Consider the following 16,368-nt stretch of genomic DNA (forward strand, 5'->3'; position numbering starts at 1 on the left):
AAATAATGAGTAGCTGTTGTGTCAGATATAACTGGAACTATATAAACATGATTGTTTATTCCTGATATTGTCACAATTACATATTGTCAGTAGATTAGACATGTGACCCACCCGTCTTTGGACAGCTGACAGCAAACCGGCTACAACAACAACAGCTGGTTATAAGCTGTTACAGCAGCTAACGTTAGGCTCAGGTGTCCTAAAAATCACACTTTCTCTCTTGATAAGCAGTTTGCTTACATTCTCACATCGTATAAGTGTCAGAGTCCAACACTGATAGCCAATATTAGTGAATCTTTCTTTGAACAGCTAACGGAAGCTAACAACAGCTAAACGCAGCAAGCTGTTGGCAAGCAGTTAGCAAAAGAAAAGTTTAGCATATCCTCAACAAGTCGCCTTAGTATCGTTGTCACTGGACAGACAGCCACTTCAGTGACTCATTAAGTTGTATCAGATTTCTTTCACATAGTTTTACAGCCTCTTCAGCTGGTATCCAATACACATGGGCACCAGCAGAGGTAAATAGCAGACTGACGGCCTGAACTCACTACAGATAAACAGTGGCCAGAGTTGTTTGTCCTACTGTTGCCACTGTAGCTAGGATTATGCACCTGAATCGAGAACTTAGTTGGCTGAAAACTACAATCTACTGACATCTAGTGGTTCGATTTTACACAGTGTGCCTTTAAGTCTGTTTGTTAGCAATCCTTGCCCTAATTTTGCATTTTGTTTTCAAAAACAGCTAAAGTAAATTAAAGTCCAGTTTTTAAAAAATACTATATACATGTTTTTTTTGTTTGCAGGAAAACTCTGAGCAAATGTATGAACTAGATACCTAATAGTCTGTATATGCTAAATGTCAGCTGTAGCACAAAGTACCACAAAGTTTTTTGGGGGAGTACTTTGGCAGGTCTGCGAACAGGCAAATAGAAATACCCGGTGTTGTCAACATGGTAGCAGAACAAGTATGAGAAATTCAGTACACGTGTCAAAATGAAGCCCCAGCTCGAAGACTGGTGTGGCTTTGAGAAGTCATCAGCATCGGTGTTGAGATTTTTCTCGCCAAATCCTTGGTTGTCACACTGATGAGTACTTACTGTACTTCTGTCTTTTTACATAACTCCCTGCATATTAAAATCTCAAATAGCAACTCTGCTGCTGCTTTTGTATATATGTGTGTGTGTGTGTGTGTGTGTGTGTGTGTGTGTGTGTGTGTGTGTGTGTGTGTGTGTGTGTGTGTGTGTGTGTGTGTGTGTGTGAGAGAGAGAGAGAGAGAGTTTTCACTGGTATGCAAGAGCTTGGCAAGGATTAAGTATCAATTTGATATTTGGACTTTCTCATGAATCTCATATACACCTTAAGAAGGAAAATAAGTCTGGGAATCCAAAGCACCTCAATGCTCGCTCTGCATGAATAATGCTTTTCCTATTTAATCTTCATAACTTTTTTTTGACTGACAGTTGGTGGGCTTTGTTAGATGTCTTAACAGGAAGACCCCTATTGCTCAGCACTGGTATGCGATCCGGCACAATATGAGACAAGTTACTTTTTTCCATTAAGAGGAAAGTCTGATAGCTTTCGGAAATGAATGCAGACATACAGCCGCTTCTAATTTTCTCAGGTCAAATGTAGTTTAGTGCCATCACTGCCATTTAAACATATATTGATGGTGGTTTATGCAGAGTTTATTGCTGGTAGAATCAATTCAATATGTGCGCTAGTGACACACAAGTTAAATATATAAATATGGAAATATCCGTAGGTGAAGGCAGGAACCGCTGATTGGAGCCGACAACTTGTGTTGAGGGTTATTTTTAACATTCAAAGGGGCACAGTGGAAATAAAACACTTTAATAGCACATGAATGCATTTTTTTCAGGTTATAGGACACCTTGTGTCAAAGGCATGCATATATATCCACTTGTGTTCATATTACTGTGTACTTGAAAGGCAAAAAAGGGGCTACGATTTTGTGCTGCCTGGAGGAAACAAGCATCATGATTGATTGTAATACGAGGACTGCTTGCACATGGTCCACGAGAACAAATCCCCACTTCTGTGCTTGGTGATAATGCAAATTGGTACATAAAATATCCATGTTTCAATTTCCCTTTTTTTTCCTGTGCTTCTTTTTCAGTGGAAGGCTGCACAGACTGGTCGGTGGACTACCTGAAATACAAAGTGCTTCTGGGGGAACCTGTAAGGATTAAATGCGCTTTATTCTATGGATATATTCGGGCCAACTACACCCATGCACAGAGCACAGGACTTAGCCTTATGTGGTACAAAAGCGCAGGACACGGGGACTTTGAGGAACCCATTAGTTTCGATGGCACAAGGATGAGCAAAGAAGAGGACGCTATATGGTTCCGACCAGCAGAGTTGGACGATGTTGGATACTATTCCTGTGTCTTAAGGTACGTTTTTTTAAGCAAATTGGGGATTTTTTTTTTTTTACCTTCAAAATATGGCATTCAAAGAAAACCCTCCCTGCATTTCAGGATTATTTTTCCAGCAGTGTGTCAATAAATAATGGGGTAAATAACATTTTCTGGAGCCCTGTGGGCACAAGTAAAGCTGTGTGAAAGTCCCCCCCTGTTGATTTCTAATGGAGTCTATCATCTTTGGCCAAAGGAGCACTAGTCCTTGGTCCTCGGAGTGTCATCTCACAGTACGAAGTCCCTTTGCTTCACTTTATATGTTAAATTATTTCTTTATTCTCCTCTTGGGGACTTTAAGCTATTAGGGGCAATTGTTGAATGCATAACTCTTCGACCCTCACTAGTCTTTCTTTGAGCGAGGAGAACGAACAGAAATTCAGTGCGAGCGGAAAAAGCAGTGAAGATAAAAGAAAAGAAACGTAAGGGACTCTTGCTATCTTCGTTTTACACATGCCTGATGGTGGACGCAGACAGCTGTTTGATTTATGGGTTCCATAAAGTGGTAAAAATTTCTGGCTTCCTAGACGTTTTCATTAACATGAAGGTTGTTGGTGGTCAGTCAGAAAGACACCCGTAACCATTTCTTTCCTTTTTTTCCCCTACAGAACAAGGGAAACTTTGAAACATATCAAAGATAGGAGGGTAATCTTTTAGAAGTTAGTAGAATCCACAGAAACATTCATATTTTATGAATGACAGATAATGTGCTCTTGAGCAGTTGCATTCAGCACAGGTTTCCTTGTGTTTCTCAATTCTAAGAGTATCTAGCCATTACTATTCAGCACCATTAGCACTCTCCCCTTTGCTGTGGCAGCCGCCGTGAATAGAAACGGGCAGCACCAATCCAGCCATTCTCTATTCAGTGACGTTGGCAGCATTTTCAGGAGGTAGGCAATCAGTCAGCTCTGAGTTATTGTGTAATCACGCAGAAAGTAGAGCCATGAGATTTGATTTGGACGAGTACTGTTGCTTTGTCGCCAGTCTGCACCATTCAGAACCAAATTAAAGGGCAACACTTATTTGCCCATCATGGAGAGAACTAACAATAGTTCTGAATAGCGAGCACTTTTCCATCACAGAGGATTTCTCTCGGCGGGAATTTCTTTGGACTTTTGTTGGCCGTTTTTGCTTTCTGCGGATTATTACTGTTTTGTTGTCGAGTTGGGAAACAGTTCACTTTAATATGTAATACTTTCAGCTTTAAGTTTGGCCACAGAAATGGAATATTTATAGGCCAGCTTTGGTGCTACAAGCAGCTCTGAGATCAGGTCCAGTTGGGGGAATTCAAAATTATATTGATTAGCTCTGGCCCACTACAACTCTTTCTTAATACAACTATCCCATAGATTTAGTTGTATGTAAAGGCATGATTAAATAACATCAGCAGATAGCTTAGCTGATGCCTTTATATACATCAAATTATTAAATCTCATATGAAGTGTGATATTCATGCTTAAAGTACATCCTCGTAATTGCCAAGCCACTTGGCAACCCAGTTCCACCTGTCATTTCTGTGCTTAGGTCTTACTGCTGCTCTCCTTGACTCTGGCATTCAATGTATGATTATGAAAATGTTTGAAGGCAAATCTGAAAGTTTGATTTATTGATAGATTAACGTTACAGGGAGAAACACCCTTCAGCTATGTTGTGAAGGTTGATATTTGATAGTTTGTCCACCAGAGGGCACTCTGCAACTTCCATGTTGCCAACACTCGTGTTTGAAATGCCACAAATGCAACAACCAGCCTGATCCAAGCGTTCAGGCAGAACGTAGGTGAGTATATAAACTACAGACAACTAATGTTATGGAAATCTGATTCATGTGTCTGAAAGATACAGAAAATATTGCCACATATTACTATATCAGATATTTGACTCAACACATATCGGTGTTACTCTTAAAAATCCTCTATAAGTTGGCCTCAAATCTAAATTACTACAGATGTCAGAGGCATCTGCTTTTGACTGTAATGACCTGAACTGCAATAAGGAAATACTGAAGTTTACTTTACAATGATGTAGCAAAGTAGCAAATCACCACATCAGATAAAGATTAGGATGAATTATTAGTCTGTTTGATAACTAATCATAATTCATGTTTTTATGTGGCATTTGTTTTCTGACGCCTCTGGAAAGAGCTTCACAACAAAGAATATAATCAACATTTAAATATAGTTCAGTTAAGTTTATGCGGTTGGTTATGGCTGGTTTACTCTGCTTACCAAATTATTCTGGTGTGGTCCAATGAAGTTGGAGACTTCTCACTGCCACGGATGACGTATATGACATGAACTTGACATGAGATTAGACTTTTTGCCAGGTGATAATTTCCATAACAAACTCACTGCTATTTGACCCTGTAGGCGAGATGATCTTAAAATGTTTCCCTTAGAAGGTTAGGAACGCTCTTCTGAGGTCACAGTATCAATGGTGGTGTGTTAACTTCCCTTTTGTGAAATGAATCAATAACTTTTCATTCAACTCCCCAAACATATAATACACAGAGCAACTTGTAATTTGTCACAAGGTGTTTACTGTCAGTTTTAGAACAGTCGGATTGAGGGAATAGACTGAATACTGTGCAGAGTTGCACATGCTTGATTATGTAATAATAACTTATTAACCTTGTAGGTAAAGGGCGTTTTCTCTTGACTGGCTCATTAGTCAGCTCTATACAGTGACATACGGTGGCTTTTAACTGGGGGAGGGGCCTGCTTTAAAAAGGCTTGGGAGGATTATGTTATTGGATACTGTGTGTGCTTCTTTGTGTGTGTGTGTGTGTGTGTATTTTGCATGTTGGGGTTCATGCAGTGTTCTGAGGCACATAGCAATACATCAAAATCGACCACATGGGACCATCAAATTAAGAAGATTTATAGTGTGGTGTTAGCATATGCTGTGAATTCTGGTGATTGGAGTCGCAATAATAAGCCCAGAGGACTGATAGTGGAGCAGTGGATTCTGTGGAAGAGGCTTTACATTGCTTCCTCATACTTGATTTAAACAGAGTCTGTGCAGTACATGGTAGAAAATATAGCTAATATAACAACTCAAAGATGAAGCTGATAATGTTGATTATCACATAAAAGTCTGGCACATGTATCAGCTGGATCTCATAGTTACTGCAATGGGAAACTGTACAGATGTGAGTGAGTTTGACAACAACCATATTGCTATGGCCTTGAAACTTGTGGACTGTGTTGCTAATTCCTTGCTGCCAGTTACCACAGGGCAACTTCATAGGTCTTCTAAAGTCCAGGTCTCAGCAGGTCAATTTCTTCGGGGCGGGGGGGCATCATGCTAAGGGCCCACAGGACTTGTTATGACACTGTGATTCATCAGCACACATATATCACACGGTGTGCTGCCTTCATGTCGTTTAGTGTCAGAGATTAAAGAAAGAAACCTCAAAGTGCTTCTACAGGGACAACACATGAGCAGGAACTGTTAAAGACTAAGCTGTTTACTCAGAGCTCAACAGCCTGAGGTTTTAGCCATACTTGGTTTTGTCACATTCGCATCATTTTCCACTCAAAGTTTGAAATGTTAAAATTTTCAGACATACAGTCGATGTCAACAGCAAAGTGGAAATGCAGCATTTTGCAAAGTGCATGGATGTGCGAGCCAAAAGGAAATAGTTAGAGCACTTGCAGTAAACTAACTCAACCAAGTATCTAGTGTCTTCTTTAAGTCCATTGTTATGTATTTGTGGATAGTTTTGTCCTGGGAGGGAAAAGTGTATTTTTTTAAAGGGTAAATAGAAAAACATGCAAAAAAAAAAACTGCATAGTCGATGCAGATGTTTTCATTACAGCCCTTCTTTCCTCAGATCGAGTGAAAGTTGGATGCTTGCTGTTCACACTGTGATGCCACAGTATAGCCAAAAAACACGTCCTCGTTACCGCATCACATTCCCGAAGCCAGGAGAGACACTTTAAAGTGGAGATACATTATTCAAGAGTAAATGTTGCAGCTTCGATGCAGATTGTGCTTATTTCTCCAAAATTATTAGGGAAAAACAGCCGTAGCCATATTATGTCTCGTATCACTGGAGCCTGAAATGTCTATAGGGATTTACAAGGTGCGGGAATTATTTGTTGGAGCTGATTCTGGAGCTGTCAAGATGAGCATCTCCTTTTATTAGCCTAGGAGGTTGTATGTATATAGCGTGTTTTCAGGGTTCAAAGGTATTTTATAATTTTATTTTAATATTGTGACATGCTGAAAGCATGTTTGAGAGTCATGTGATTGGCCTTTGTAAATATATAGCTGGAGTCATAGACCTGCTACCAGCGAGGTTGTTCCCAGCTCTTCCATAAAGTCAAAATGTTCTGTTTCTGAGCTATAATATATGAATCCTTAAAGGATACCTGAAACATGTTTTTCCTGTTGTTGTAAAGATATAGATTTATGAACCACGTCACAGCCTGTTGAGCTGTTCTGTCAGTGTGACTAATTTCAGTTCCCAATTACCACAGCTAAGCCAGGGGATCTGCTTCTGCTTTGTGTCAGGAGCGTGGGTCCTATAGATGATCGGCGCTTGCATATGTTTAACATATCACATTTGGTTTAGACACTTGGCAGTGTTTTTAGGTGACGTTCCTCACCGTTTGAAGCATGAGGGGTCCTAAGGAATTAGAGCACTCTGGTAGAACGAATGGATCTCAGCATAACAATAAATCATCTCTCACTGGATACAATTCATACTCGAGCACATTGCAACAATTGAATCCCCACTGCTACGGGCTCTCACCATGTTATTGTCTCAGAACAAGTATTGATAGAGACAAGTGTGTCCACGAATGATGTGCATTATTGTTCTAGAGGATCTCATGTAGACGGAATCAGAAATAATCTTTTTATGGGCTTATGTTTGCATTTAATTTATTTCTTATATGAGAATAAATGTGATTTAATGAGGTCAAGTCTACTTCAAATTAAAAATTGCTAATTTATTTAGATTTTTTTTAGATGTTTAAGTTTTTAATTGACATGAAAATTAATGAAAAGTTCGACTGATTATGAGTATCTATAATTGAAATGGCATATAGTTTAGTAAAAAAGAATGGCAATAAAATGGGTTACATGTATTGGAAAGTTAACAAGAAATGCAAACAGGAACATTCAACGATAAAAGTGCAGTTGCCTAAACGCCCACTTGTGGCGAGCTAAGAGAGCAAGTTTTTGAGTTTTATATTAAAAATGCTTTAAATTGAAGTTAGCATTTTTATAGGCTTCTACAATGCGAAGGTTTGGCCTTTATTGTTAAATAGAGGCTGATTTTTTTTCCATTTCTCACCTGTTTAAATTGCATATAGACTTGAAGTTGCATTATTAGCTGTGTGACTTCTTTTACAGGTCAACGCCTACCATGGGGGTGGCTGTAGCTCAGGTGGTAGAGCAGGTCACCTACTAATTGGAAGGTTGGTGGTTTGATCCAAGTATTGATGCCAAGTATTCTTTGACAAGATACTAACCCCATGTTGCCCTCCAATACATCCATCGAAGTAGGAAGAATGTAGAAACAGCGTAGAAAAAAGTGCTTGGGTGAATGTGCAAGTTGTGTTAAGCGCTTTGAGTGCTCAGAGTAGAAAAGCACTACATAGGAACCACTCCATTTACTCTTACTTAAACTTATGCCTCAGTCACTAGACTGAATCCATCTTACTGCTGTTAAATCGCTGTCTCCACACACCAAAGTTTATGAACTGGTCCCCGTTTTTAAAATAGCCAGTTCAAAGGCAACACAACCCAAGAACCAAATGTTCCTCTGTCTCCAGCCACTGTTTTCCCCAGCTGGACGTAGTGTTAGCCAGCTGGAGTTACTAAACTGGGTTCTTTTGGTTGTGTTTGTAGTGCTAGAACCTTTTTATGAACATTTTAATGTGATTATTTGCCAAATATTATGACTTAGTGTGTTGTTAATTGTACTAAAAAGACTGTCAAAGCAGTTCTATACATGACTCAGTTGTGTTAAGGGGAATTCTAATATTTTATTCATACATGGCACTAATTAGCAGGTATTTCTCTATTTTCATACAGTTTAAGAGTGTAGCTTCCTTGCCAAGTTTTGCCAAGCTCTTATTCTAATAAGGTTACTTCTGGCTCCTAAAAGCATTGGTTAAAAGGCGACAAACCTATACCGTGAAAATGGCAGTCAATCATTGGGTGATGTCTTAGTGCCTTTGGTAATTTTTGAGAAAAAATAAAGTGCAGCTGTGTAAAATTTTCAAAAAATGTTGTACTGATATAATTTTCATGTTGCTCAGTTCTACTAAGATGAGTGTGAAAGGCTGATATAGCTGTTAAGAGCACAGGATATTAGGAAGGATGCTTCTCAGTGTATTGCCCCTGTGAAAGAAATCCCAGGGAAGTCTTGCAGGAATATATTTCCGAGCAGCTTGGACACCATGTGGCATAATAGACACGTTGACAGAGACACATCTGTACTGGGTAAAAAAAACAAAAAAACAACCATGAACATCTTTATAAGTTTGTCAGTTTGTGAAGTTTTGAGTCTGAAAAGCAGCTGGAGAAAATGTGCTAGCAGGGTGTAGATAAACACAATTACTTCCAATCCAAATCATCAAGTTTCGACCGCGTTTTGAATCAAAGGCAGGTTGCTCACTAGTTTTGGGAAGTTTTTCATCTTCCTGTTTGTTCATGCTTTCAAGACTTGTGTGAATTCCACAAAGTGTCACAGCACAACAACTTGTCATTTGTTTGAAAAACTGGACTAAATGTTACATAAAATTGCCTGTAGGAAGGATGTTCTTGTGGCATTTTGGAGTTATTCATCATTTATTTATTTCGTTCTCTATGGTGCGCTGGCGCACAAACACGCTCTTACAAATATGCTCTTTTCACCCTCATTTCATATGCTACATTATACCCTGTGACTTCTCATTGTTGGCCTTTCTGCATCTAGCGGCGGGCCTGCGCTCGTCACATTTCTGCGTATTTGCTCAGCTGCACTTAAGGGTGTCAGAGGGCATCATCATACACCAGTGCGTGCGCACACACACACACACACACACACGCACAAAAACAACATGTCACTCCTCCAATCCCCTGAGACAAGCTGCCACTGACAGGAACTTAAAATGCCTCCGATGCGTATGTGAAAGCAGGCCAACATCAACAGATGTGCTTGCTCATATATTCGAAGCATGTACGCCTGTCTCTTTCACTCTCTTGGATTCATACTTATGTGCGTGGACATACAAATATCTACACGCATTACAGGAAATATGATGAGGCATGCTCACAACGCATACAGTGCAGGAGTGGAGGGGAGCAGACGAGTGGAGCCGTGTGTGAAACCGAGGTCAGCACTCAGCTGTTCCAGACGTAACACCCCGAGGAACTCTGTCGTGTGCGGAGCAAAAACATCTGCAGCGGCAGGGCATGCTACTTACTGTACCATGACACAAAACACAAACTCACGCACACACAAATTCATGCACATGAGCCGTCCGGGAACTTGAAGGACACAGACTCCCCAGCAAGTGCTGCAAGTCTCTTTATTATAATAATAATAATGGATTGCATTTATATAGCGCTTTTCGGGGCCCTCAAAGCGCTGTACAATTCCACTATTCATTCACTCTCACATTCACACACTGGTGGAGGCAAGCTACAGTTGTAGCCACAGCTGCCCTGGGGCAGACTGACAGAAGCGAGGCTGCCATATTGCGCCATCGGCCCCTCTGGCCATCACCAGTAGGCGGTAGGTGAAGTGTCTTGTCCAAGGACACAACGACCGAGACTGTCCGAGCCGGGGCTTGAACCGGCAACCTTCTGGTTACAAGATGAACTGCCAACTCTTTGAGCCACGATCGCCCCTTTAAGACTATTAGCGTTTCAAAGTTTGCTAATTCCTTCTGTTTTGTGCTGCTCTGACAGCTGAGAAAGTAAAAGCTTTTGTGGCTAGCATGGTGGGAAGATAGAAAAACATAGGTTGAGATCATTAGTGAACCAATGTCTACTCTGTGTTTTAGCATCGAGTGAGATCATCACATTTATGACCTAGATTTCAGCACTGGATAGATATGTTTTCCAATGATAGCGCACCAAGATAGAAGTGCCAAAGAACGCCTTTTGTTCACTTAGACACACATCAGAAGAGCAGGCTGGTGACCCCAAACAGCTGTGGCAGATGGCTGCTTTTCCCTCAGTCTAGTTCTGCTGGACGTTTCTTCCTGTTAAAAGGGAGTTTTTCCTTCTCACTGTCGCCAAGTGCTTTCTCATAAGGGGCTGTCTAGATGTTGGGGGTTTTCTCTCTAACTGCTGGGTACCTCCCAATATAAAGCATCTTGAGGTGACTGTTGTGATTTGGCACTATATAAATAGAAATGAACTGTATTGGATTGGCCTGTTATGAAACAGTATTTTTTATGCTATACAAGAGGGTGTAAACAGAAGGAACAAGGGCAATAAAGCAACTTGAAAATGGCCAAGAAAGTCCAATAGAGATGTTTGCAGTTTCCAAATTCTTCTTCTTTTTCTTCTAGTTATACATAGGTCACTCTCCAGTATGATCAGTGGTTAAAGTAGGATTTGGCATTTGGTGGATTTGGGCCTTTTTGAATTTAGCTAACTGAGTTTGACACGATATAAGCAGATGTTAGAGCTGTTATGTCATATGGCTAATTTCCAAACCCTAGACACAATAAAGTTAGTATTAAAGGTAGAATTTGGTGAGTGAATCTAGTCAGCATAATCTCCTGAAATTTAAATTGACCTCACACTGACCATGAAGACAACCCTCTGCTCTGCAACAGTCCAACTCAGTGATGCACTGTGAACTTCACCACAGTACTCCAAACTAACCCACTTATCCTGCAGTGCATCAGTTTTTTCAGGAAACCCATTAATAACAGAAAACATTTACGTCAAGTTGTTTTGCAAGATAATTCACAAAAAAATAATTCATCATTGCTATATATCCAATATCTGTTTTAAAAACTCTCAAATTAATTGGGAGATTGAAAGTAAGCTGTAAATTCCCAGTTTGTCGAATTTCACTTGGTGGGCACACCGTAAAAACAAAATCCTAAAAAAACAGTAATATTCCGGCAGCTGGGGCGCCAAAATAATACCAGAAAATAACAGAAAATAACTTTCTCATGAAAATACGGTTATTTTTTCAGTAATGACAATACAGTTTGTTGCCCTAATTTTACATGGGATTTTGCCTTTTTCAAGTGCTTTTAAACATTAAATTAGGAACATTTTAATGCGATTAAACAATGACATTACCTATAAACAAGGTCAATGAATGCTGCAATATGAATAATAATACTTAAATGTACAGAAATATACAGTTAACAGTTGGTTTAAATAATAATGCATTGCATTCATATCGTGCTTTTTGAGACCCTCAAAGTGCTTTATAATTCCACTTTATAATTCCCCTCTGGCCATCACCAGTAGGTGGTAGGTAAAGTGTCTTGCCCAAGGACACAACGACCGAGTGTCCGAGCCGGGGCGCGAACCGGCAACTTTCTGATTACAAGGCGAACTGCCAGTAAAATACTTTTATATTACAATTTTTTTTTTACAGTGCAGTCCTTGCCTTTGAATATCTCCGGTCCTCCCTTTCTTACTTCTTTCTCCTTCTCTGAGTGTCATTACACCCACAATAACATATTTATTTTCCTCCCTGGAAAGTGCAGTAACTTTGCATTAGGTACCATGGCACAGTGTGCAACAAACCTGAAAGAATAAAGGCTTGTGTTGAAAAGAGGCTATTTGAAAAGATGCATTTGAAATTACCTCGTCACTTGAAAAACTTTACCGCTGAAGTACCGTAAATGCAATATTGACACTTGCACCGTGAATACATCACAGAGTCGACATGAAAAATGGATCGCTTTAAGGGTGTAAGCGGGAATATTGGTTGTCATTTTCTTATGACTGAGCAAGCATCACCAGCATTGACTGGAAGGAACAGGAGGATTAGGCACACAACAACAAAAATGAACTCTTTTATGTATTTACCTGCCTATCAGATTTAATTACTCGTCTAGAAAAGGTCCTGATATGTAATTCCAGATTGTTCCAGCCTACTTTAACCACTGGATATAACCCAAGATGCTATCTCATTCACTTTCAGGTATCATATCTTTTTCATGACATCAAAGAAGGAAGTAACTTCTTAAATGATGTGTGGTAGTGATTGTTCACATATAAAGTTTTATACTTTTTATTAATGTAGAGTTATTCAGTTGCAGTTTTGTTTCTGTTTGTTTTTCTTCACCGGGGCATATAGTGAGGCACAGAATGTAAAACCCTACATCTCAGTCTAAATGTTTTATTATTCAAATCAGTTTACTGGAAATATTCTTCAGTGAGTCATGAAAAATGGAGAGTCAGTAAATTATATAAATTCTAAATGATAGAAATTAAAATTATATTAATTGAATCAGTTATAATTAGAGACATTATTTAGACACATACATTCTTCATGATCATGACTGATATGGGTCAGGTGTCATTTACTCTTTTCTTGTTACCAAGTTTATAAGCCAGCAAATACATTAAGGTACAGCAGATACTTAAAAGAAGGCGGTCCGATGAAAATGGTTGTGTGGGTGTAGCCTCAATGTCAAAGAAATAGGATTAAGGTTTATTGGTTTTAAATCAACACATTAGACTTGAAGATCCAAAATTATGAATTGCACGTGTCAAAATGGACACATGCAATAGTTATAGGGGGTGAAGGTGCATTTCAGTCACAGAGTTTATATTAAAATTGGACTTGGCTTAAAGGTGTCCAAAGTGAAGCCAATCTGACTTAAACTTATGTTCATTTAGAGATAAAGTCTATCTTGCATCAAAGCCTCGGCTCAGTTTTAGAAGGTGGCCAGTGTTTCACCTTTCACCCTATCCTCCAGCTCTGGCACGCTGCCACTGTGTCTGGTTTATTAATGGGTTTCCTGCATGTCCTGCAGATCTTGGGCTGTATCCAGCTAAGGGCAAATGGAGGGGAAGATAATTCCATGTGCCTGTTTAAATCTAAATTGCACATGTGAGACACACACCTAGCAACTGTGTACCTACCAACACTGTGCACATTCAAAATCTTTTCCCAACTGTCCCAGGCTGCAGCCATGTTGGCTGTATTAGTATTCGTGGGCAGGAGTGGCTGGTGATCTCTCAGGGAAGTGACAGTCAGAATGGGCCGTCTGGAACACTCTGTCATTCAGCCCCAGTCAGGGCCTGTCCAATTGATCCAGCCCAGCTGTCAAAGCCAATGAGAGACGCTAGACTAAGAAGCAGCAGGGACGGTTTGTACTGCCAGGGGTTATGGGTGATGTATAATATAAGGATGGTGTTTGTGTTATAACCTACCTGGCAGGAGTCGATCAGTTAGCTTTGGCTCTGTAGAATATCTTTGCTGAGCCGTGAACACTGATGTCCCGATGAAGCGTTATTCTTGGAATTCAATTTGAGATGGCGTACTGTCGAATGAATATATGTTCCAATTAAATCTTGCTAAAACTGTTATCAAACACTGAAAAAATACAATAATTAATGATAATTAATACCTGCTTCACCCACGGGTTGTTAGATTCAGTTTTCAAAAGATGTGTAACGGCTCTAGATTTCATTTCACAACAGGTTTTACTTCATTGGGGTTTTTTTTTTATTCAGTGGGAGCTATTTGTAGGTCAAAAATGAGAAGGTAGTGGAAAAAACTGTTATTTTTATGATAACAATAGCTGATCATGGTTTTGCCAAAGTAGAAAAGTAGAATTAGCACACATTGTCCATTTATGAAAGCTGAACTGCCCGGTGATCACCTGTTGCTAGGAAAAAAAATTATTCCCTAATAGTTGCAAATGGTTGCTGGCTGTTCCTCTAAAATCAGTTGCTAAACACCTCGTCACACAGGCCTAGAAACCAGTGATTGATCTTCCCTGGTAATTGTATCTTGTTAGAAAAAAATGTTGTCTTCCCAGACTGGTTGGCGATTGTTTTGGTTGTTAACAGACTTCCACTGTCATCTGTATTTTGAATGGAAGATGGCGAATATTACAATGCTAAGAGCTAACATAGCACAAAACACAAAATGCTCTATGGAAAAGTAATGTGGTTTGCAGGTTTATTTAAACTGCAGATGGTGTTATATGAAAGATTGCCAAAGTCATATTCCTTCTCTAAGACTGAAATTTATAAAAATCCCACCTTTAGTTGAGCTGTTTGGCAAACCATCAGACAGTTTCAGCTGCTAGCACAGTAAAAAATATATGAGAACAAGCTCTACGATAAACTTTATCAACAAATTATCCAAGAAATGCACAGTCACACCACAGCGGTGACTGATGGAAACAAACAAAAAAAAAAGCATCTTCCAAACTACAACTTTGAGAGGTTATAAGAGAGTTGGCGCCAAAACTCTGGCAGCAGTTATTCTCAGCACCCAGGTGGAGTTTTAGTTAATTGTGTGATATGGATTGGCCAAGCTGCTTCATCCACCAGCCAGGGGTTATTGATGATGCTCCCCTATATTCACTATTTTGTACACCTGTATAGAGCGAGAGAGACCGCTCTGTCGACAGTGCTTGGACAGCCTTTTAGTTGGCTCTATGTGGTTTAGTTGAGGATATTTTCCAACAGCCATTGTCTGATGATGTATGGGCTGCTGTTTGGGCTCAGGCCACCTTTCACACTGTGCTTTATTCAGCCTTGATGTGGCTGTGTGAACTTTGCCAGGTATTCACTGAGGCTGTCTGGTGATACAATGGCAGTGTCAAAGAGGAGTGTGCACTTGAAACCATTTTGGGGCCAGGGCCTGGTTAGTAATAGACTTTCATGTATGGAGAAAAGGCATTCAAAATCCCAAAACTGTTTAAAAGTTTTCGGTGTATAATTTTTCATTGCAATGATCCCTATTCAGATTCTTGCTTTAGAGATTGTTTGTTAGTAATTTTTCAGCAAATGGTTTCATCAACCCATAGGAAGACTATAGAAAAAGGAATCTGATTCATATGTACACATTATCTGACTCCAGTGATTCCAATGGCTCCAATGGCTCGAGATCTTTCTGTAAGACTAGACTTTTTCAACATATCAGGCTATTTGCTGCTGCATGTATTTAAATGTTAGTATCTTAAAATTCCGCCTCAATCATTTTACACTCTGACACAGATACTCCCCTCAAAATGCCTCCACTTATCGTTACACTCGCAGTAGCACAAGATCAGAGCGGGAGGGAGAGAGAGAGAAAGAGAGCCAGGGACAACAACGTCACATTAGAAAGGTATAGTAACTATTTTCAGTTGCGGATGATAAAGAATTCAGAAAGTTTATTCATGCAGGCCCATATGACAGAGAATGTGCATGTTCTTTTTGTTTTCATATTTTAATTTATATTCAATTGTATTGTGGTTTGCAGTGTTTTGTGTTGTTTCACTTTAAATTTGTTTAAAAGGAAAAAACTAAAAATTTAAATAGTTAAAAGCTGAAATATAAATAGTTGGTTTTTATATTATATAATTTATTTATTACATTTTATGTGGAGTGAATAAATAAAAGTATATTTACGGTGGCCCCTAGAGACAAAGCACGTACAAACTTCAAAACACGTAAAAAGTCCAAAACACGTACAAAAGACAACAGAAGTGCTCCAGGATGCTAGGCGCAGTGTAGTGGCTACACAAGCCAGGAAGTACCAACGACCGGATTTGGTGTGTGGTAGTAACAGGTAAATGAACATTTTTTTTTAAATTATTTGAATATATATGAGTGCTTGTGTATAAATACACAAACAATACACATATGCTTTCAATTGTGTAATTTAAGTGATCTAGGTAGTTCTGTTTTGGAAGTTCGGTTAACGCTAGAAATGTGTTTTGGAGTTTGCGCGTGCTTTGTCTCTAGGGGCCACCGCATATCTTTATATATAAACATATATAAATAA

The 16,368-nt window shown here is 39.4% G+C and overlaps 1 protein-coding gene across 4 annotated transcripts in view; it reads left to right on the plus strand.

Moving 5' to 3' along the window:
• The window catches only part of LOC113015675 (interleukin-1 receptor accessory protein-like 1-B), a 333,561-nt gene that overhangs the window by 120,242 nt on the left and 196,951 nt on the right, over positions 1-16,368 (plus strand). For all 4 annotated transcript variants that reach the window (XM_026157786.1, XM_026157785.1, XM_026157787.1 and 1 more), the window contains one exon: positions 2,138-2,417. In XM_026157786.1, coding sequence (XP_026013571.1) covers positions 2,138-2,417 — 280 coding nt within the window. The remainder of the gene's footprint in view (positions 1-2,137; positions 2,418-16,368) is intronic.

The sequence above is a fragment of the Astatotilapia calliptera genome, chromosome 23 (genome assembly GCF_900246225.1).
Source record: "Astatotilapia calliptera chromosome 23, fAstCal1.2, whole genome shotgun sequence".
NCBI classification, from domain to species: Eukaryota; Metazoa; Chordata; class Actinopteri; order Cichliformes; family Cichlidae; genus Astatotilapia; species Astatotilapia calliptera.